We start from the raw sequence: 25,341 nt of genomic DNA, 5'->3' as shown, positions 1-25,341 counted from the left end.
GTAGTTCTGAGAGAAATCAGAGTACTTCTTAACATACTGCTTCAGTGAGTGTTTGAAGAAGTTCATCAGTTTAAGCTGCTGTATATCATAGCTCATCTAATGTAAGTTTAGAAGAAGTTAAGATATCAGTGACAGTTCTAATCAGAGAAGCATGTATAGTACTATGAGCTGTTTCATCTTGATCAACTAGTATCTTCAGATTCAAGAGCTGATGCTCTCAGTTCATTCAATGAGTATTTATTATATCAGATGATATATCTTGCTCTCATCATAAGAGAGCATCTGTTATCAAGTTCTAGCTGCCAGAATGATAGTGTATTGTAAAATAAAAGCAGCTTAAGAACTCAGATTATCACATCTGTCATTCAGTGAGTTTACAGATAGTTGTGAAGTATTTGAGATTCTTATGATCTGTGACTATCTCTAATTCAAAGACACTTCAGAGTTCAGAGTCTTATTCTTCTAAATAGTGTATAATTATGAGAAGTTTCTTGTCATAGATCTCATAATTGCATTCAGTGAGACTCAGTTTCTTAAATATGAAGACACATGATTATAGAACATCTTCATCATTATATTATAATATCACTTCTTCTATTATATAGTCAGAGAAATCAGCTTCAACAACTGTCTTATAATCAGAATCAAATATTATCAGTAGAGAGATATTAATGAACATCTTCTTCATCTGTGTAAATGCAGCTTCAGTGTCTGCTAATTATTGAAATACTGAGTTCTTCTTAGTAAGTTCTGTAAGTGATATCATAATATCTGAGAAGTTTCATATAAATCATTAATAGAAGTTAGTAAATTCAATGAAGCTTCATACATCTTTCACAGTATATGAAGCTTCTCATTCAAGAATGACAGAGATCTTCTCAGAATTCATTTGAATTTCTTTATCAGCTTCTATAATAAAACCCAGATACTTGATATTCTTAACTTTAAAATCATACTTATCAATATCTATCAGTAGTTCTACTTCTTATAACTGTTGTAATATCCTTCACACATGTTCTTGATATTCTTTCCTGAATTCATCAGTGAAGATGAGAATGTTATCAAGATATGCAGATATGAATTTATCAAGAAAATCTCAGAGTGCTTAGTTAATATACTTCTGAAATGTACTGAGAGTGTTAGCTAGTTCAAAGAGTGTGACTACTCATTCAAACAGGTTATATCATGTTCAGAATACTATAAGTCACTCATCTTCTTCAGTGATGCAGATCTTATGAAACACAGTGATAATATCTAACTTTATAAATCATTGAGCTCATCTGATTCATGCTAGAGTTTCATTGATAAGAGATAAGAAATATTAATCTTTCTTTATCAATCTGTTCAGATCTCAGTAGTTCACACAGAATCAGAGTTCTTCATCTGACTTCTTTGTAAATGAAATAGAAGCTGCAGTGAGAGAGTTACTAACATATATAAATCTCTTATCTAACAGATCATTGAGTGTCTTCTGAAGAAGAAGAAGTTCATCTCAAGACATATTATAAAGAGAGTCTCACAGTGACTCAGAGTTCTTATTATTCTTCTTTTCTAACTTGATACTGTGATTCACTTCTGAGCCTTATAAAGAAGATATATTCATAATGTTATCTTGTTAAAAGATATCTAGGTATTTATAATATTATTGAGAGAGTTTTGTGTGAGAATCTGTTATTGTAGTATGAGATAACTTTTCTAGAGCTTTCTTGATATCAGTCAGACTGATGAAATAGATTGATATATAATTCTGCTATCAGTGACTTTGTCAGCAGTTTTGATGACTTCTTTTTCAGAGCATTTTATAAGTGTTGACAGAGATCTGTGTCAGATTCATAGTCTTGTGAATATCATCTTTATGAATTCTATCATTATTAGAGAATATTAAACTCCTGTTTCAAGTGTTTAATAAGATGTCTTATTCAGATAGTCAGACAAGTTCTAACATCAGATTATAATCAAGATTATCAACTTTATATGCATAGACATCTTCACACTGATGTTCTCTGACATCTATGTTTAGTTTCATTATATAATAAGTGCAAACATCTTTTGAATCATCAAATTCTGTGAGAAGTCAGAGTTTTGATAAGAAGATACACTGAAGATTATAATATCTTATAACTGAAGATTTTATCATTGCATAGTAACATAGATTACTATCTATCATGACTTTCATATTATACATGTTATTAATCACAGTAGATATAAGAATCACATTCATTATCATTTTCTCTTCAAATTGTTGTTATCTGACCTCTTCAAGCTTCTGTTTATAAATTTGAACAGAAGTTAATCTTTTCTCTGTTTCACTGAGACATTCTTATAGTTATCTTCTGAATCTTTCTCTAATATAACATGGTTGATGTGAACAGATGCTGATTCATTTTTCAAATAAGAAGACACTGATCTTTCTCTTGAGTATGAAGACACATAGATCAATTGACAGTTGAAAGCAATGTGCTCTGATTAGTTACAGTTGATGCACACTTCACATTGACATCAATAAGTGACTTCTTCAGAAGTGATCTCAGAAACTCAGAAGCCTGTTTAAACAGCAGAAACTCTTGCTTATGTATAGACATTTGAATCTATTCAGTTCATAATATCTGCATCATTGCTGTTACTCCTCTTCAGTGTAAGTGTATAAGTGACTGAGATGTAATATCTTCTACCACTGTTCTGTATACTCTTGAGCTTGATAAGATGATCATTCAATGTCCGGAGCTGTGTGTAGAAACCTTCATAAGTTGAGTCTTTATTTACACTTATAAGAGTCTGTAAGAGTTCAAAAGTTAATATCTTCTTAAGCATGCTAATCTTCATTCAATTCTCTCAAGATTGATCACCTGCTTCTAAGATCTTGATGTTGAAGTCAGGAATAAATATTGTAAGAGAAATGTTTCTCTATCAGACACTCTGTAATCAATCTAACATCTTCTATTGCATAGCAGTGTCTTAAAACAGGACATCAAGATGTTTCATGATATTATCAGGCATTTACAATGCTGATTCACATGCTTCTATTCATGAATGAAACTTCTGTTTTATGTGATTCTTCAATCATTCATTGATATATCAATCTTGATTGATTAATAAACTGATGATATTCTCATCTACACTCAGTTTCACAAGCATTTCCATCCTTCATGATGAGTAGAGAGTGAGATTGAAAGTATTGAAATATATAGAAGTATCTAAGCATTCTTTCAGTGCTTTTATATTTGATTCTGTAGATGTTGAAATTGCATGAGTTAATTATTGAATCTCTTCATATTGAAGTTGTTATATTATATGCATATCAGCTATTTATTATTGTTGTAATTTCAACATTACTTAGAGCCACTGTGACATCATATCTATACTCGCATTCGAGGGTTTTATATTATCATTAGACATGGTTATATCAATCATTGAATGTGTAATTGTATGAATATCTCATACATCTGAGTGTCAGAACTCTCAGGTCTTTCACTGACATTCTCTTATAAAATCTTACTCTCTTTGTAAGATCTGATTACAGAGTCAGAATAACTGGTGAGTAAGCTTCTATCTGAGAACTCAGTGTTCACTTAACTGTGTTTCTCTTTCTTACATGTTGTTATGTGTTCAGATATCTCTCAATGAATAATCATTTCTAATGAGAAGATAATACATGAATAATCATTTCTAATAAGAAGACAATGAATATTTTTCTAGTGTAAGAGACCTACACTGAATAAATTGATATAATATTATAGGTCTTATATAACAAAGAGAAAAACATTAGAGAAGGAAAGAAAGAGAAAGTGCAAGAATCAGTAATCAAGGTGAATATTTATATGTGTATGTGGTGATGTATGTGGTGGAGCTTCGGGGCGGAAGAATATACGCGCGTTTGTAGCAGCCGAGGATTGGCAATTGGAACATACACATTCATGGCGGCTGAGGATCGGTGATCGGGAATGGCCGAGAATCAGAGCATACATGTTCGAGAGTGAAACGGAAGAATCTATGGAGTGTAACAGAATAGTCTATATAATTGATCAGGCGCAGCCCGCCACAAGTGTCTTTTAAAGAAGAAGAAGTTCATCTCAGAACATATTATAAACAGAGTCTTATAATGATTCAGAGTTCTTGTCATTCTTCTTTTTCAACTTAATACTGTGATTCACTTCTGAACCTCATAAGAGAGATAGATTTGTAGCATTATTGTCTTGTTAAAAGATATCTAGATATTCATAATATTATTAAGAGAGTTTCATATGAGAATCTGTTATTGTAATATGAGATAACTTTTCTAGAGTCTTTTTAATATCAGTCAGACTGATAGAATAGATTGATACATGATTCTGCTATCAGCAATTCTTTCAGTAACTTCTTTTTCTAAGCATTTCATAGATATTGACAGAGATCTGTGTTAGATTCATAGTCTTGTGAATATCATTCTCATGAACTCTATCATTGTTAGAAAATATTAAACTTCTGTTTCAAGTTTCTAATAAGATACCTTGTTCAGATAGTCAGATAAGTTCTAATATAAGATTATAATCAAGATTATTAACTTCATATGTAGATATCTTCACACTGATATTCTCTGATATCTATGTTTAGTTTCATTATATAACAGATGCAAATATCTTTTGAATCATTGAATTCTGCAAGAAGTTGAGATTTTAATAAGAAGATACACTGAAGATTATAATGTCTCACAACTGAAAATTTAATCATTGCATAGTAATATAGACTGCTATCTATCATGACTTTCATATTATACATGTTATTAATTATAGTAGATACAAGAATTACATTCATTGTCATTTTCTCTTCAAATTGTTGTCATCTGACCTCTTCAAGCTTCTGTTTGCAAATTTGAATAGAAGCTAATCTTTTCCCTGTTTCACTGAGACATTCTCATAGTTATCTTTCAAATCTTTCTTCACTGTAATATGGTTAGTGTGGACAGGCACTGATTCATTCTTTGAATGAGAAGACACTGATCTTTCTCTTGATTGAGAAGGTATATAGATTAATTAACAGTTGAAAGCAATGTGTTCTGATCAGTTACAGTTGATGTATACTTCATGTTGACATTGATCAGTGACTTCTTCAAGAGTGATCTCAGAAACTCAGAAGTCTGTTTGAACAGCAGAAACTCTTGCTTATGCATAGGCATTTGAATCTATTCAGTTCATGACATCTGCATCATTGCTGTTACTTCTCTTCGGCGCGGGTGTATGAGTGGCTGAAGTGTAACGTCTTCTTGAGCATGCTAATCTTCATTCAATTCTCTCAAGATTGACCACCTGCTTCTAAGATCTTGGTGTCAAAGTCAGAGATGAATGTTGTAAGAGAAATGTTTCTCTGTCAGATACTCTGTAATCAATCTAACATCTTCTGTTGCATGGCAGTGTCTTGAAACAGAACATCAAGATATTTCATGATATTGTCAGATATTCACAATGCTGATTCACATGCTTTCATTCATGAATGAAACTTCTGTTTCATACAATTCTTCAATTGTTTATTGATATATTAATCTTGATTAATTAGTGAACTGATAGCATCTTCATCTACACTCAGTTTCACAAGCATTTTCATTCTTCATGATGAGTAGAGAGTGAGATCAGAAGCATTAAAATATATAAGAGTATTTAAGTATTCTTTCAGCACTTTTGTATTCAATTCTGTAGATATTGAAATTGTATGAATTTCTTATTGTGATAATTATTGAATCTCTTCATATTGATGTTGTTAAGTTGCATGCATATCAGCTATTTATTATTGTTGTAGTTTCAACAATACTTGAAGTCACTGTGATACTGTGTCTATACTTATATTCAGAGATTCTCTCATATTATCATTAGATATAATTATATTGTTTACTGAATGTGTAATATCTGTGAAATCTGAAGAAGTGTAATTATATGAATATTTTATACATCTGAGTGTCAGAACTCTCAGATCTTTTACTGATATTCTCTTTATAAGATCTTATTGCAAGGTCAGAGTGACTGATAAGCAAGCTTCTATCTGAGAACTCAGTGTTCACTTAACTATGTTTCTCTTTCTTACATGTTATTCCATGTTTGAATATCTCTTGATGAATAATCATTTCTAATAAGAAGATAATGAATGTTTTTCTAGTGTAAGAGGCCTACACTGAATAGATCAGTATAATATATAGGTCTTATATAACAAAGAGAAAAATGTTAAAGAAGAAAAAGAAAGAGAAAGTACAAGAATCAGTGATTGAAGTGAATATTTATACATGTATGTGATGGCATACGCAGTGGAGCTTCAGGGTGGAAGAATATACATGTGTTCATAGCGGCCTAGGATCAGTGATCAGAACATACATGTTCATAGCAGCTGAGAATTGGTGATCGGAACATACATGTTCATGGCGGCCGAGGATCGGCGATTGGGAATGGGGCGGTAGGAATCTATGGAGTGTACGGAATAGTCTATATGATTGATCGGGCGCAGCCCGTCACATGATACAATTATGAGATGAATATCTTGATCAGGCACTATTAGTCATGTGAATTTAGCAGCATGCAGTCTTCAAGCATTCATCATTCTATCTGTTGTATGAATTGCATCCGCGCATTCTGAAGAATGCTCTGAAAAAGGTGGAAGAGAGAACAGTGATTGCAGACACAGCAGAAACAACAGTTGTGAATGCAGCAGATGCAGACATGAAATCAAGATTGAAAGAGATCAGTCATATATATGCAAAAGCTAATGAGTTACTCCTGAACTAAGCAATACAATTGAAAAGAATATAAGACTCACTAGTTAAGAAATTAAGTCTCAAGATGAGAATATGAGTTCTTGTATGCAATGAGAGTTCTAAGAAGTTTCAATCTAGATGATTTAAGCGATATAAAATACTCAAATCACATTCTCTGAGAACATACACATTGAAAGAATCAGAGACACAGATCTTATACAACTTAATAAATGATTCACATCTTATAAAGATAAAGATGCAAGATCTGAGCAGATTATAATCATCTACAGCACTATTATCAGTGTTGAAAAAGAAGAGACTTATAATTAAAAAGTCTTGTGAAGTAAGAGAAATCATAGATACTTATGAATTAGATAATGTCAGGAAAAAGAGGTTATACACTACTGAACGCCATCAACATTATATTACTACAATATTTCTCATCATCATCAGCTTACTACAACACTTATCTAATACTCACTTATGCTAGCTCTCTTGACTTGCATATATATTTTACTATAAATAGCTCTATCTTTTGTATGAAATATATATATTATATAGTGTATGAATAATATAACAAGCAGATCTTGATACACATAAGATTCATATGTCTTCAATATATTCATTCATGACACTCATTCTGACAGTTATGAGCCCGGTAAGCAGCATCTGAAGAGAAGTGTAATACACTGATCTCAATTCTCATTCAAATTTGACAATAATCATTTGAACTGAGATGATTGATTCTCATTTATATATGATATGATCTACTCAATCATTATACCTGATTCACAATTTCAATTCTTATTTAAACTGATAACTATCATTTGAACTGAGACAATAGATTCTCACTCATATATGTTCTGATATACTTGACTGTTATACACTCTGAATTCTGATCATATCTATTCTCAAATACTTGAACTGATTCCTCAATTCATTCAAAATAACTGATATGACAGACAAGACAATGTCTAGTGCAACTGTACATCTTAGTGTTTCTGAAGATTGAAAACTTTGGTACAAGCATATGCTAGAATATGCAAAGAACAAGAAGATATCAGACTTCATCAATCTTGATAAATCTGATATCTTCTCTGAACTAGAAGAATCTCTGAAACCCGAGTGTTCAGAAGAAGTCACTGCAGAGGCTAAGATAGCATATGATATCAAGATCACTGTGTGAAAAATCAAATATATGAAATATGAGAAATTGAATGAAGGTATGACAAAGATATGAGATGTCATATGAAGAATAGTGAATGCCACAGAGCTATGACATGTATGCAGTGAGAATGATGATGTAAAGAACATTATCTATTTATTAAGAGATTATCTCTCACTCACAACTGCAGACTATCAAGATGATGTAAGAACCTGATACCATGATCTCTGCAAAGCACTGAAAAACAGAGATATAAAGAAGTGATTAAATGACTGATTACTCATTGAAGATGATATCAAAGAGACAGATATAGCTGAACAGTTCAACTTGAAGAAAGACTTCTTAAATGTGAATCTAGCTATTGATACAGATTATGTACAAGCATGGGCTAAGAATGTCTGATGTGATAAAGATGTCATATCTTTGATAGAGTTAGTTAAGGACTTCAAGAAATGATATAGAGAAATGAGTATTCTTAAAGAAGATAAACCTATGAACTTTGCTACTCTTAATCAAAGATCTCAGCAATCATTATCAGCAACATTCAGAAACTGCATCTGTGAAGCCTGTCACTGATACACTCAGTGCTACTATCTCAATTCATTAAGAAAGCCATCTGAATGAAAGGAAAATGAGAAGAAGAGAACTCAGATTGATCAAGCTCTTAAAAATCAAGAATTGAAGAGATGTATTGATTGTGTGATATCTAGAGAATCATTCATGAATATAGATATGATAGATGTCAATGAAGTAGTTCTAGAAGGAATAGTTCTGCAGCAATCAGTTTCTCAATCTATTGATCATCAATCTATTAATTATCAATCTATTAATTATCAATCTATTGATCATCAATCTATCAATCAGCAGATCTGAAAAATATCAATGAACTCTTCAAATTTATGCTTCTATCTCTGAAACTCCTAGATCTTTGATACTGGCGCGGAACAGCATATATGTAATAATTGACCACATTTCCTATTCTTTACATCTGCGAATGAGAATGCGGAAGTCTATACAGGTGATTCCAGCACTAAAGTTGAAGATTATAAAACTGTTAGAACTATCATGATAAATGAAGCAGAAAGCAGTTCAATGTCAATCTCATCAACGCGGCTTATATACTGAATTCCATACAAATATCATCGCATGGAAACCGTGTTTCCATATAGAAGGTATCTATTATAATGAAAAAGACTTCAGATTGTGAAAATGCGCAGATAATACAATCTTTACATGTATTGAAGTATTTGAGGAGTTGCTAGTTACAGAATATAATAGTGAAACAGCTGTTTATTCAACTATCTTGAAAAAATCAACTACTGAAGCTGCAGCAGCTATCACATCACACACTTCTAACATCACTATATCTGAAAAAATGATATCTTTAAATTCTTCAACTTCTACAAATTCTTCTTCTAATCTGTCAAAACACACTTTAACAAATCATTCTTTCAACCTGTCAATACACACAAAATCTTCTCAAAAACCTAAGATCTCTATAGCTACTCAGTCTACATGATATAAGAGATTAGAACATTCATCAAAAATTGTCATTTAAAAGCTTGTAAATGATACAACTGGTGTTCAAATCATCAATCTAGAAGATGCTGTAGATGAGCTTATCACTGAGCTTTATAAACTCTGTCATCTATCTAATACAAAAAATCAAATATCTAGATGTTCTTATGTTAGATCTCAAATATCATTCAAATGCCTATACATGAATATCACACATGGCTCTACACAGTGCTATAATGATGAGCACTATCTTATACATTTCATGTGTGATTATCTACATTTTCATATAGCTATAACAGCTATCTGAAAATCAGAAATCTGAAAAGCTCTTAAACAAGCTATCAATTAAATTAAATATCAATTCAACTGTACTACAAAGATCATTTGTATTGATAATAATACTGCAGTCAAGGAAGCAGATGACTTTATAAATTGAGTGAATAATAAAGACCTAGAGATGGAGTATTCTTCAGAGTATATTCATGAGTAAAATGATGCAGCAGAGTGAGCAGAAGCAATATTAATAACAAAGACAAGAACTCTACAGATAGAATCTCTTCGGTCACAATCACTTTTTCCTGAGATTACACTTACTGTCATCTACCTAGTAAATTGAATCTCTACTAGAATTCTAGATTAAAAGTCATCTCTACAAGTATTGAAAGAATTTCTACAAATTAAACCTCACTTCTGTGCTTATCTTTGAATCTACAGATGTTGCATCTATGCAAAGATACTGAATAAAGTTCTTAATAGAAACTGCTCTCAGAAGCTAGATCTCTGAGCATATATTAAATATCTAGTTGAATATAATTCTACAAACATCTATTAAATTTGAATTTCATACTTAGAATGAGTGATAAGAGCAAGAGATGTGATGTTTGATGAGAATAGAAAATTCAACTCAGAAGACCTCTACATCAAAAGACAACTAAGAGATTAGGTATCTAAGAAGGTGAAGCTTCTACATATAAAAGTTCAAGAATCATTGATAACTTCTATCAATTAATTGAAAGAGATTATAGATGCAGATATTGATGTTTTCCACTCTGAAGAAAATGCTCAAAGCTCTGAAAAAATAGAGGAGGAAAATAATGAGCATCTTTCTATATCAAATTCAATGCCAGAGTCAACAGATTCTGATGTTGATATTAATACTCATTCAGCTGTGATAGATAATCAAACATGAAACATTGCATCTAAAGCTCATGATATCAGTGCTGATTTTGATGAAGCTAATATCATTGAAGACTGCAGAATATGAAAACACAGAGCTGTTCATCTTGTCACAGTTGAAAATGTTAAAGATAATTCTTATTGAATAATCAATGATGCATTCTCTCATTCATATTCACACACAGACTTCAACAAGTCTTAAAATTTATTTCCTAATACTGTTTTTACTGTTATCAATAATACAGCTACATCAACAGCATTTATACTGACTTCAAGAATTCATAGATCTCAACTGTCAGATTCACTGAATCACTGAGCAGATATTGAAAAACACTCACATTACAAAGAATTTAAGAACACTGTCAAGCAGGAATAAGATAGTATATCTCTGCAGAATACATATGAAATTACTAGCAGATTACAGAGAGATATTTCAGTTATTTCTCTACAATGAGTATTCATCTATAAATTCAATGATGAAGATTTTCTTTTGAAATACAAAGCTCATATCTGTGTACACAGAGATCTTCAATCAATCACAGATCTCACTATAAAAGCTCACACACTAGCTGTCAGAGATCTTTGAATCTTGTTAGCTTTAACAGCAGCATTTGATTTAGATGCAGAATAGCTAGATGAAATCAATGTCTTCATTAATAGTGATATTAATGAGCTAGTATATATGAAACTACCTGATGAATAATGAAAGTTGAAGAGAATGCAAAATTTAAAGTGTATAAATCATGTGCTAAAACTTCTATAAGCACTATATGAATTACACAGATCATCTCTTCTCTGATTAAATGAACTATCTTCAACATTGAGAACACTAGACTTCATCTCTATATCAGAGAATCAATGTCTCTTCTCTAATAATTAATTAATTATCTTCTTCTATGTGAATGATATCATCATTCTATCATAATAAGAAGATTTGAAAGAAAGAGATCAACTAATCAAAGATCTTAAAAACACCTACAAGATTCAACAGATGAGAGATTTGAAATGATTTCTCAACATGTAAATAATACATGATCATCTCAACTTAAAGCTCTGGCTATGTCAGAATGTCTATATTGATAAGATAGTTGATACATATCATCTGACACACACCCGCAAGGCATATACCTTACTAACTGATGCTTCATTAGAGCCTTTTAATGAGCCAGTCATATCTGTAAAAATCTATCATTATCAACAACATATCAGTTTCTGCATCTACTCAGTGATGATGACTCACTCTGATATCACATATGCAGTGAGTAAACTAGCTACATTCATGACAAATTCATCAGAACATCACTCATCAGAGATGAATAGAATGATATCTTATCTACACAATATGAAGAATCTTGCTATTCAATATAATAGTAATATTGACAGACCTCTACAACTTGATCTCAAATCTGATATTATTAAAGTCATCAGTGATGTCTCTTTTGCAGATAATCTGAATTATCACTCTATATAAGAATATATCTTCAAACTATTCAGTGAGATCATTGATTGAAAATCAAATAGATAGATAATCATAACTACATCTATCACAGAAGCTGAGCTTGTTACTATCTTATAAGCTAGTAAGAAGTCTATCTGATGAAATAGATTCTTTCAATATATTCAATTTGAATCTGGCTATAAGATCTGTATTCAATGTGATAACTGTCAAACTAATGACATTCTTATGAAGAAAGACCTCTCTATAATCACAAAGCTCTGCCATGTTGATATATATGAAAGCTGGCTCTGAGAACATGTTCAATCTGGCGATATTACAGTTGATTGAGTGCCTACAGCTCAGATGCCAGTGAATGACCTCACTAAGACTCTGTCATATCAGAAACATACAGAATTCATCAAGATGCTAGACCTAGTTGATATATCAGATATCATTGAGATGTAAGTAAAATAAATAATCTATCTTGATATAATCTCTATAGATTCATCTACACTCTTTTTATTACAGCTTCATTTACACTTTCATTTACAAGTTACATTCACTGAAGAAGATGTGTCAGAAAAAAGAGATTATACACTACTGAACATCATCAATATCATATTACTACAATATTTCTCATCATTATCAGCTTACTACAACACTCATCTAATACTCACTTATACTAGCTCTCTTGGCTCACACATATATTTTACTATAAATAGCTCTATCTTTTGTATGAAATAGATATATTAGATAGTGTACAGATAATATAACAAGCAGATCTTGATACACATAAGATTTATATATCTTCAACATATTCATCCGTGACACTCATTCCGACAGATGATCTCACTTATTTCAATCTTTTCACAATTATAAGAAAAGAATGAGTAGAAATGAAGAAATCAGATGAATATCACACTTTAGTATGTAATAAGACTGTAGCCAGTTATATAATAATACACTGCAGACAGTGAGTGCAATGTGATAAAGAGCAGTCTTAAAACAGCAGACTTGCATGTGAATCAGATTACAGAAGAAAAAGAAATTCAGAGTTAAATTCAACTGTTTACATCAGTTCAATTATAAAGATAACAGAGAATGAAGCATCTGAAACATCTGCAGACATGTGAGATAAAGTCATCTCAACTTCTGAAGATGCTCAGAGATTGAGTGAGATTAGTTTTAATAAGCTATTCACTGTAGTGATCTGAGCAGGTGAAGAGAGACAGTATAATGCATAAGACAGAATTATAAAAGATGAAAGCTGTCAAATCTAGTTACTGAACGCTGTATCATATAGAGATTGTCTAAGAGTAGTGACTAGCAGACAAAGAAAAAGCATAAGAAAAGAAAAGAGAATGACTTAAGAGATAATAAATTAATTATTAACTGTAAGAATCAGCTGTAAAAGACAAATATTATCATACATTTTATTCATTTTCATATGTCACATGTTTAATCTATTTTCAACACCACATCATTCAAAAAGAAAAATGTTAAAAATAAAGAAAATCTCAAAACTCAAGATCTGTAAGAGATTTGAGAGCTGTAAGTTACTCTTATAACAATACTGTACATGTCTCTGATTTCTCTATCACTCTGTATATGACATTAATATCATTTATCACAAGATTGACTGAAATATCAATATAGAAATGTGTATATATGCATGTAGAAAAATTGAAGAAGAGTACAGAACTCACAGAATCAGAAGTTAGAGTAGAGAGAACAGAGATGAAAGAAATGAAAGAAGAAGAAGATACAGAACTGAATGAATAATAATGAGAGTCATTCAGAGTTAAATACTTACAACTCAGTGTGTGTACAATCTTCTCTGCAGAGAAGAAAGAGAAAGTGATAGAAGAAGCTTAAGAGTGAAAGAGATAGTCTTAGCAGTGTTATCATCTTTAATTAAAATAACCTCTGACATCAGAGTAACTAAGAACTATTATCAGTATATAAAACTGTAAAAGCAGAAATAACAATTACTGAATAAACACCTGCTGATCTTAGAATTGTATATACAATTACAACACACACAAGACTTCTTAGAAAGAGAGAGAGAGACACAGAGAAATGCAGAAAGCAGAACACAGTATATGAATAACTCATTCTTATAATAATATCTTAGACAAGACATACAAGTCTCATATCTGTAGATGTAAAAGAGTATAATATCTGTATTTCTATTTCTGAAAACACAGATATCTTTTATCTGCATTATGAAGTTAAATAACAGATATTAGACAATAGACTGATACAGATCTTATTATTATTATTATTATTATTATTATTCTTCCATTATACTCATATGCAAGCGGAGCTTATGATGAGTCCTTGCGTGATGTTAAATACAGGTCAAGTGTTGATTATACAGGAGGAAATACAGGTGTTGAGACCACGCCAAGATAACAAGAATATAGGAAAATACAAAGAAGTGACAATTAGATACATGCGATAATAACTTCTCAGCCCAGGAACATAGAGCGATTCATTGAAGTGATTTGTACACCTCTGTATTTATTAGAAACCTGAGGTGCTTGAGTTCCGGATTTAATGTATCCCCTGCGGGTTTCGAACCCACGCGCCTTGGTTTCCCACGCCAAGGCGCTACCGGGTGGCCGCATTGACCATTCGGCCACCGGGGCACTGATACAGATCTATTATTCTGAAGAAATTTATTAGAGCAGATATTCTCATAATATTAAACTTTATAGTTATAAAAAGTTTCTTAATATCTGTAAATATCACAACTTTATGTATAATAAAATTCATAATAATTTTTTCTAAGAACAGAAAAATCAGTGTTAGAAAGAAAAGATGAAAAAGAAAAAGACTTACAATCTCAACACTGTTGAGAAGAGAGATGATTCTCTGATATAAATGAATAATTGTCTTATTATAAATATTTAAAATGAATATAATAATCAGTGTCTGTGACTGAGCTTCAGATAGTTGTGTTATACATTATCTTTATACAATAAATTATTTTAGAAGTCAGTAAGAAGAGCAGAAGTATACATACTAAGAAATATGATTTATTAAGTCTATATAACATCTTCTTGAAATGAGGAGAGCTGATAATGAAAGCAGAGATGGCAGAATCAGAGAGAGCAGAAGTAGTGAGAGTAGAAGTCATAAGAATAGAAGTAGTAGAAGCGGAAGAACCAGACACAGAGACAAGTGTAGAAGATTGAAGAGAAGTGACAGAGAAAGAAACAGAGAAGAAAGTAGCAGAGAAAGAAGTGACAGAAGAGGCAGAAGAGAACATAGAAGACTCAGTCATATATAATACAGACAATTTCTTTATTATCATATTCTTCAAGTTCTTAATCAATAATTCAACATTGAGATCACAATCATTGATAAATGCAGATCTGTCAATATGTAAAGATTCTATATAAATTAAAATAAATATATCAGTATCTGCAGTCATGTAAAATGATTAGAAAACATGATTAGAAAAATATGATCAGATATCTGCTGAAGAAAAGAAGATCAGAGATATATAAGAAGATAAAGAAGATGTATCATTCATGATAATATATTCTGATAATTGTTAGAAGATAAACAAGTTCTGATCACATTTCAGAATGTGTTACACTTACTGTTAATGAACTGCTCAGTATGAGTACTATAAGAATACTTGTTATGAGAACAGGGAGTTATCATCAGAAATATGTACAATGTAATAGATAAATAACAGATAGAAGATGTTGAATAGAAGAAGAGACAGAAATCTTCAATAAGATAATAATATTTGATAATGACAATAATGAAGAAGATGATTGATGAATGAGAAAAGTTGGTGAATAAGTGATGTAATATAGTGAAAGTTTCTTTGTGAGAGTATATACAGAATACTAGCTGAATCAGAGATAGATCACACAATTGTGAATACTAGTGAGATGCTAATTCACATGAAGTTAGAGCAGATGTTATAATCATATAAGTGTGACTGAATCTGATGAGAGAGAATATGATTTGAAAGAATGTACAACTGTCAGATAATAACACAGCTGCTTCTGAACTTGCTTACAAATGTAAAGAGGTCATAGTGACCACCAATTAAGTTAGCGTACAGTATATAAGAAGCCGGCGTACGTCTGTAATCATACACTGACTTAAGCAACCTTTGAATTACAAAGAGACTCTGTAAGAGAGTAAAATAATAATAATTTTAAGTAACACTTCTGATGAATTTAGACTGAACTAAGTATAGAAATAATACAGATGACACTGTATATAAGAGAATAAAAAAGAAGATAGTGAAAGGTTTTATACAGTAGTAATAAAATCAGAAGAAGTTCTGAGAATAATTTAAGATTAAGATAAAGAGAGAGAGAGAGAAGAAGAGTATTACTATAAATAAGTAACAGCAGAAGAAGATTGAGAGAGTGTTAAAGTAGAAGATAAAGAAGTTAAAACTGATAAGTTTTTATTTATTAAGAGATAATGATTTTTAATAACACTTTTATTCTCTAATTGATTAGTAGAAGCTGACAGAGAAGAAGAGGATTGAGATCTTATTCAGATCTTGAATACACTTCATAATTCAGAATATTGAGAAGACAGCTCTACTCTCTGAGTATATCAATCTACTTATCACTGAGATGAAATCTGAGACAGCAGATCAGAAAATACAGGATTTTGAGATACAGATTAATTTAACTGAGAAAGAGCAGCAGAAACTCTTCTCTGAGAAGATAGTAAAGAGAGATTTTGAGATGATTATTATCTTAAATAAGAAGAAGAAGAAGAATAAGAATAAGAAGTGAATTATAAAGAATAATAAGAAGAATGAGAAAGAGAAGAAAGATAATAAGTAGAAAAAGTTTTTTTCTTTTTATATTAGTTAGTTATAAGTTCATAATTATTAATAATTAAAATTAATTTTAAGTTTTCAAAAATTATTATACAAGTTGTAATCAATGTCAGAAATAATAGATATATATATATTTAATAATCATGATTTACAAATCACTATAATGTATAAGTATCAACATTTTTTCAATATTAATATTCATAATATTAATATATTTTTAATGATATTATCTGATAATGCAATTTGATAATACTCTCTTTCATAATATTAATATATTTCAAGAAATATGACAGAGATTAATCAAGATTGTTTATTTACTTTTATACATTGATAATATTCAATCTGAGTTAGTACTAAAATTATAACTAAGCTAAGAAAGAAGATTATTTTCTCTTATAATAATTCTTCTTATATATATTAGTGATCAGTTATTATCTTTATTGAAAATAAATTATCATCTTTTTTAAATCTTTATTATATCTTCTGAATTCACTTCTTTTACTTCTTTTACTTCTATTGAAGATTCATAAACTCTTCAAGAAATCACTATAAATTACAAAGTCTATGTTATTTATAATTTAACACAGAATACTCTTTTTCAATTATAATAAATAATTACTTCATTCTTCACATCTGATTTCAGACTATGAAATTTATGAAAAACTCAATATAAATATTGAGATAAACTATGAAATAATTATTAACAGATTATATTGAAGATTACTGAAGAGTTATCTCTCTGCTATAATTACTACAACTTCATTCAGTGAATCTGAAGTCTTTGATGCTGAACTATTTACAATAGTGAAAGCTTTCAAACTCATTGAAATAAAATCTCATAAAAGAGAAAATAGTTTGAAAGAGGTATGAATATTCTCTGATAGTCAAGCTGCTTTAAAAAGACTTAGAAATAGTCAGATTTATAATGATCAAATGAATCTTGAACTGATCTTAAACTCTGTTTTGAAAATTCAAAAGAGAAGAACATCAAAGCTGATAATTCATCTGCACTGAGTTCCTGCTCATATGAATATTTATGACAATGAATTGGCTGATTCAGCTGCAAAAAAGAGTTCAGAATTAAGCAGATCTATTCAAAAAATTATGTTCTAGTCTTTTATAAAGAGAAAAATAAAAGAATTTTATTTAGATAAGTGAAATGAAAGCTGGCAGAAACAAAAGAAGAGTATACATTATTCAAGATTTGAAACAAAACCTAAGTGAAAATCTTGTTCAATTAAATGTAAAAAGAAAATATTCTCATCTATAATACAGCTGAAACTAGGACATGGCTATTTCAAATCTTATATACAAAGATTTGATGATAGATTTGATTTAATAGAATGCTCATTCTGCAATGCAAATGAGAATTCTGAGTATATTATAATGCACTGTGCATTATACAATAGTCTCAGAGTCAGATTGAAAGAGAAGAATGATCTAAATCAATTCAATATGAGATTCTTATTCTCAACTGAGACAGGAATTAAATACTTAATAGACTTTCTATCAGAAACTCAAGCAGCTACAAGAAAATAGCTAAATTCAGAAATATCTGAATATGAAGAGGAGGAAATCAATCAGAAATAGTCTGTTAAAACAGCTATATATTATCTTTTAATAATTTGTTTTGTTACAGTCTCTCTTTACTTTATCTTTTCCTTTCAATTCTCTTTCTATCTATCTATTTAATGTGTCTATCTTTAAGACTGTGTTCTCTTTTCTTTTGTCATGATATTGTCAAATGATTTCAAAGTATCAGAAGATGTTAAAATACTGCAATTTGTAAACAGTTTTTGTATTCTAAGCTGGAATTTTCTGATTTTGCATATCTGAAATTGATGAATGTATAATAGTTAACTTTACAGATATAGGAAAAACCCTGCGAACTAAAAGTTCTCAGGTAGATGTCATAGTCTCTGACTGCATACACCTATAATTGAAGAATAATAATAATAATAAGTAGAAGTCTTCATAGCAAGTACTAAACAAGATTAAGAGAACTGAATTAATATTCACTGAGATCTTACTGAGTAATATAAGATAGAAGATCTGATATAATTGAATCTTAAAAATATACAGATCACACACTCATCTCATACACTGAATTACTACTATACAAAGTATAAAGTAATAGAAGTTCTAGACAGTTATAACTACTGTTTTGACATATTATCAGAAATTCATGATGTCTTTTATATAAGCTTACTCTGTCATGCTGTCACTGATCTGTTCTCTTCTCAACTGACCTTTAACTGACAGCTGTCAGGGATCATAGAAGAAGATAATGAACTTGAATGAGAGATTGAAGATATTCTTGATAAGAGACTCTGTGACTGCAGCTGACAATATCTTGTGAAATAAGTTAACTATGATTGCTCAATCTGAACTTCAGACTTCACATTATCTGAGACAGCAGCTCTTGACTGATGAGAACTATGTACTCACAACTCTATATCACTTCTGAAAAGAGAGGACTAATGTGGCAGACTGCGCCTGATCAATTATATAGACTATTTCATTACACTTCACAGATTCTGCTGAAAGCTTCAATTCTCAGTTGCTGATTCTTGACTGAAAAACTCATGAAATTTCTATTCTTCTGCTCTGAAGCTTCACTATATATGCATATAAATATTCACTCTGATTGCTGATTTCTGCATCTTCTCTTTCTTTTCTTCTCTAATGTATTTCACTTTTATATTATAGAATCTATATATTATACTGATCTATTCAGTGTAGGCCTCTGATAAGAAGTATTTCTCTGTTAAGTACTCTGTAATCAATTTCATATCTTCTATTGTATAGCAGTGTCTCTGAACAGAATATTAAGATATTTAATAACATTATCAGATATATGTAATACTAGTTCACATGTCTTTATTCATAGATAGAACTTCTATTTCATATAATCTTTCAATTAATTATTGATATATCAATCTTGATTAGTTAATAAACTGATGATATTTTTATCTACACTTAGTTTCATAAGCATGTTTAATCTTTATAATGAATAGAGAGTGAGATCAGAAGTATTAAAATATGAAGAGATATCTAAACATTTCTTCAGTACTTATATATTTATATCTGATTCAGTCAGTGTTAAAATTGTCTGCATAGAGATTTCTTATTAAGTTAACTGTTAAATTTCCTCATATTAATATTATTAAGTTGCATGCATATCAGCTATCTGTTACTGTTATAATTTCAACATTACTCAGAGTTACTGTGACACTGTGTTTATACTTATATTCAAGAGTTCTTTCATGTTATCAGTAGATATATTATTTATCAGATATGTAATATCTGTATTTAAGAGTTCTTTAAAATTAAAAGAAGTGTAATTATATGAATATCTTATACATCTAAAATGTCAGAACTCTCAGATCTTTCACTGACATTCTCTTTGTAAGATCTTATTACAGAGTCAGAGTGACTGATAAGTAAGCTTTTATTTAGAGACTCAGTATTCACTTAAATGATTATTCATTTCTCTATTTCTTATATGTTGTTACATGTTCAGATATTTTCTTGATAAATAATCATTTCTAATGAGAAGATAATAAATGTTTTTCAAGTGTAAGAGGTCTACACTAAATAGATCAGTATAATATATAGACCTTATATAATAAAAGTAAAAAATTTTAGAGAAGGAAAAAAGAGAGAAAGTATAAGAATCAGTAATCAAAGCAGATATTTATACATATATAAGATAAAGCTCAGAGTAAGAGAATAGAAACTCTGTGAATTTCTCAGTCAAGAATCTGTGATTCGGAAGAATGTATAACTGCTGGGTAATAACACGGCCGCTTCTGAACATGCTTCCGAACACGCTTACGAATGTAAAGAGGCTCTAGCAGCCACTAATTAATTTAGATAACATATATAAGAAGCCAGCGTACGCCTGTAATCATACACTGACTCAAGCAATCATTGAATCACATCTGATAGCATGTCTAAAAACCAGTGAGAAGTGCAGACTTCTTCAGAGCATGATAATTTCATCTACAAAGTGATTTGTAGTTATCATGTCAGTGTAGTTCTAGAACATCTCAAAAGATAGCATATAAAGAGCAGTGAGTGAAAGAGTATTCAATTGATACTACTTCACTTGTTAAGAGAAAACTTCACACTCAGATGAATGTCACATATGTGAATAGATAAGATATGAGAAAGAAGATAAGAGCAGTGAATCAGATTCAAAGAAGTTCACTCTCTACTTAAAAGAAGAATAAAAAGAGAGAGTGATCATTATCAGAGTTATATAATAATAACAGAAATCATATAATAATATAGTAATATAATAATATAGTGATATAATAATATAGTGATATAACAATATAGCAATATAATAATAGATATTACATAATCAATAAGAAATCACTGGAATGAATATCTTTTCTAGTTAATATAAATAATATTCTTCTCTGCTATCTGAACTGAAAGATATATAGAATCTCTCAGAGAGTTTACTCAAAGCAGTAAGAAAAATAACTGAGACTAGACTGACTGTGTGACTGTGTCTGAAACCAGGACTAGATTTTTTAATAGTCTTATTATCAATTCAACTAATCTTATTACACAGTTTTGACATTAGATAGTAGTTCTATACTGTCTCAGTGAAACTTACTGTCTACTCTTATCACATTTTTCAAATGAGATCATGATTTTCACTTCTCAATTTAAATTATTTTTATTGCTTTAAATGACTTTAAATCTCATTTGAGTGTTATCAAAAAGTGTTACTTTTTAAAAAATTAAAAATAGTCTAAAAAAAACCTTAAAATGTCTAAAAATAGTAACTTTATACTAAGAATGAGACTAAATGAGATTAAATGAGATCACTTTCTCATTTTTTTCAAGTCATAGTTTCATTTTAAGATCTGATATATAGTTACTTTGCATATTTTTTTAATAGCTAGTCTCAGCGGGATTCACGCCAAGAAATGTATGAGACCAGATCAAATGAGATCAAATGTGAAATTCATGATTCTGACGGCCAGTCTAGCTGAGACTGCTGAACTGAAATCAAAGCTCTATACATGTATAAGAATTCTAAATGAAATCAAGACCTTGTATATACAGTGGCAGACTGAGATGAAAGTTAAATAACAATTAGTATTCACTGCAGATCAAGTATTCACTATAAAGAGCTTTATCAACACAATTATCATTATTAATAAGAATAGAGAAAACCAGGTCTTAGATCTACAGCAGAAGATTGAATATTTACACAGATAAATAACTACACTGAATCTGAAGATCTTATTATAATTATTCACAATCTCTTCAGAAGTGTACACATTATCAGAGACTGCTGCACAGAATGAGAATCTAAGTATAATATATATTAAGTTAGAAGATCTGCTGAAGTTATCAAGTTTCAATAGTAACTGAAAAAATGATGCTGTAATCAGCTGACTAAGTCAGATATAATCATATTATTGAATCAAATGTGAACTCACAGACAGACAGTTAATGAAATTTTAACAAGTCTTAAGATCTATCATGTTTCTACATGAAAAAGTGAAGTTATTATGAATAACTGATGAAAAGATGAATCTTGCAGATCTGAAATGATATTCATTCTCATGAATATGAAATGAGTTTTCCAAATGAATCTTGCACAACTTTGAGAAAGTGAATATATGAGACAAGTGTTATAAACACTTCACTGAGTGTAGATAAGTAAGTAATCTTATATTATACTTTATACACTTCAGTTTATACTATCTTGTGTTAGATGAAGAGCTTTCAATATCTTTCTATTTACAGATCTTCATTCATAATCTTACATCTGAGTTGAGAGTGAAATGAAAATACTTAATCTTATAATCAGACACAGTGAAGAAAGCATATAATATTCTCATTATATAGAAATAAGTAAGTCAATTATAACAGAAAATACTGTAATTAAGTATATCTTAATAAAGAACAGATAATCAGACTTCTATAACACAAGTTATACATCTGAATATAATAAATCTAGATCTGAATATTATTGCTAAAGCACTGAATTCTCTGAAAAAGAGATTCTCTGAGTGAAAATCTTCATATTATGAGTATTGAGCTTACTTCAACTGTGAACATCAGAATCATAATACAAAGAATTACACACAGTGTGTACAGTTAAGAGAAGTAAGAAAATTAAAAAACTAGCAGAATCAGTGAGCTCAGAGACACTTGCTAATATTCTATGAAAAGTCTTTAAAGTGAAAGAGATGCCTGTGTTAGATAATTCTCTGAATTCTGTGAATGCTAAGAGAAAGCAGGCTTCTGAATAAGATGCAGACAAGAATGATGAAGTAGATACTTATCTCAATATCTTAAGACCTGAAATGTTAATATATAAGAGACACTTGAATAAGAATTGAGAGATAACTGTAAAAGTGTTAGTAGATACAGAAGCTTCTACATAATAGATTGATAATTATATAATCTGAAGACTGAAAGAGATCTGCTGAGTGAAGAATCTCTGACACATAAGATTATCTAATAATTAATATTTGATATCATCTGTAAAAGTAAGAGTTTCCTTGCACTTTGAAGAATGATCTTACTACATTTGAGTGTGAGAGCTGCAGAATATGAAATATAATCTTATTCTCAGACTCAATTAATTTCAAAGATTCAATCTGCAGATTTAATGACATACATGTTATATACAGTTGACTGATAGAAAGAAAACAGTTCATACAATTCTATCAACTGATATGAGAAGAACATTTCATATCTCTGATATAGAAGAGTTAAATCTGCTTACACATTAATAAGCAAAGAGAACAATTTACAAGACCTCATTCAAAAGTATTCTGTATATCATATGAGACTCAGAAGTAGAGAAAATCAAGATAAAGAATATACAGAAGAATAAGTGTATGAAGAAGCTTTTAAAGAAGTATGAAAAGATCTTTTGAACAGATCTTTCACTGAAATTGTCACTGAAACAAGAATTTATACATGAGATTGACACAGGAGACGCGAAACAAGTCAATCAGAATGACAGAATATGTACTCTCTGTTACAAACACATCTTGAAGAACAGAAGTGTCAGATCACAGATCTTCTAAAACATGATCTCATACAATTCTCATCAAGTGTGTGAGGCTTTTCAGTTCTATTCATAAAAAAGATGAATGAAGAGTGACAGATGTGTATTGATTATCAAGCACTTAACAAGCTTATAATCAAGAATAAATATTCACTATCATGAATTCAACAATAGTTAAATATTATTGACAACATCTGATATCTATCAAAGATCAATCTTCTCTCAGAATACTGATAGATTTATATAGATGAACTGTCAGTCTCACAAACTGTGTTTAATATGCAATGAGAGAAGTTTGAATTTCTGATAATATTATTCAGTCTGATAAATGCATCTATTATCTTTTAAATGATAATGAATACAATTCTTTATAAATAGAATAAAATCTTATACCTCATATATCTTGATAACATTCTAGTCTTTTTAAACTCATACAATGAATATCTGAAGCATCTCAATAAAGTGCTTATAACTCTGACAGAGTATAAGCTCTATACTAAATTAACATAGTATGTGTTTAAAATGAAAGAGTTGAAGTTTATAGAATATGTAGTGAGTGATAACTGTATATATCTCATTTCAGAGAAATTGAATATCATAGTGAATTGACTGTAGCTGAGAAATATACATTATATATAACAGTTTCTTGAATTAATCTCATATTACTGCAGATTTATCAAGGATTTTATATGAATATCTACATCACTCTCAGATCTCTTAAGAGAAATAGATGCAAATCTGTGAAAGAAGAAGTTTTATTCAATTATCTGAAATACTGTGTGTGAAGAGACTTTTCTCACACTGAGAAAATGTATAATAACATTCTCAGTACTTATTTAATCAGATTATGATAAATCTTTCTACATTGAGACAGATGCATCTGAATAAGCTATCAAAGACACTCTTCTACAGATAAGCAAGAACAGCAAGCTGCACTCAGTGATATAATATGATAGAAAACTATCAGATGCTGAGCTCAATTACTCAGTGTATAAAAAGAAATTGCTAGTGATCAAGCACACACTGACATTGTGAAATAAATATATTGATAACAGGCATATAATAACAGTGATTATAAATCACAAAAGCCTTATCTATCTATAATTAACAATGAAATCTTTCAAATACTTAGCATGTTGAATCTCAGAGTTTTAAGCATATAATCTTAATATTAAATACTGAAAGAAATTGAACACTGTGATATCTGATGTAATCAGTCATAGACTCAATTTCATGAATAAGAGTTCTGTGAATCAGATATAAGAGAAGTTCATATTAAACACACTGAGAAAATACAAGAAATCAGAATAAGTGAATACAATGATCTCTCACTTGAAGAATAGTAAGATATCAGATAATAAGCATCTTATAAAAGTGATAGAAGAGATGCTTCTGAACTTCAAGCTGAAGAAATTAAAAAACAATGTTATGCTTTATCACAATCTAGAATATG

General features: G+C 30.0%; 1 protein-coding gene and 1 pseudogene across 2 annotated transcripts; one reads left to right on the top strand and one right to left on the bottom strand.

Annotated features, from left to right (window-relative positions):
* Window positions 1–7,340: 7,340 nt before the first annotated feature.
* Window positions 7,341–7,898, top strand: BDBG_16547 (uncharacterized protein; the record flags this gene model as incomplete). The annotated part of the gene is made up of 2 exons (XM_031724481.1): window positions 7,341–7,370; window positions 7,740–7,898. The coding sequence occupies 2 exons, from the start codon at window positions 7,341–7,343 to the stop codon at window positions 7,896–7,898; spliced, it is 189 nt and encodes a 62-aa protein (XP_031577020.1).
* Window positions 7,899–14,571: 6,673 nt separating this feature from the next.
* On the bottom strand, window positions 14,572–14,660 carry BDBG_16546 (annotated as a pseudogene). The gene has a single exon. The product of its transcript is annotated as a tRNA-OTHER (tRNA).
* Between the last annotated feature and the right edge of the window lie 10,681 nt (window positions 14,661–25,341).

This window comes from Blastomyces gilchristii, assembly GCF_000003855.2.
Source record: "Blastomyces gilchristii SLH14081 genomic scaffold supercont1.3, whole genome shotgun sequence".
Lineage (NCBI taxonomy): Eukaryota > Fungi > Ascomycota > Eurotiomycetes > Onygenales > Ajellomycetaceae > Blastomyces > Blastomyces gilchristii.
The sequence above is the reverse complement of the archived record's forward strand: the minus strand, read 5'-3'. Positions and strand labels throughout refer to the sequence as shown.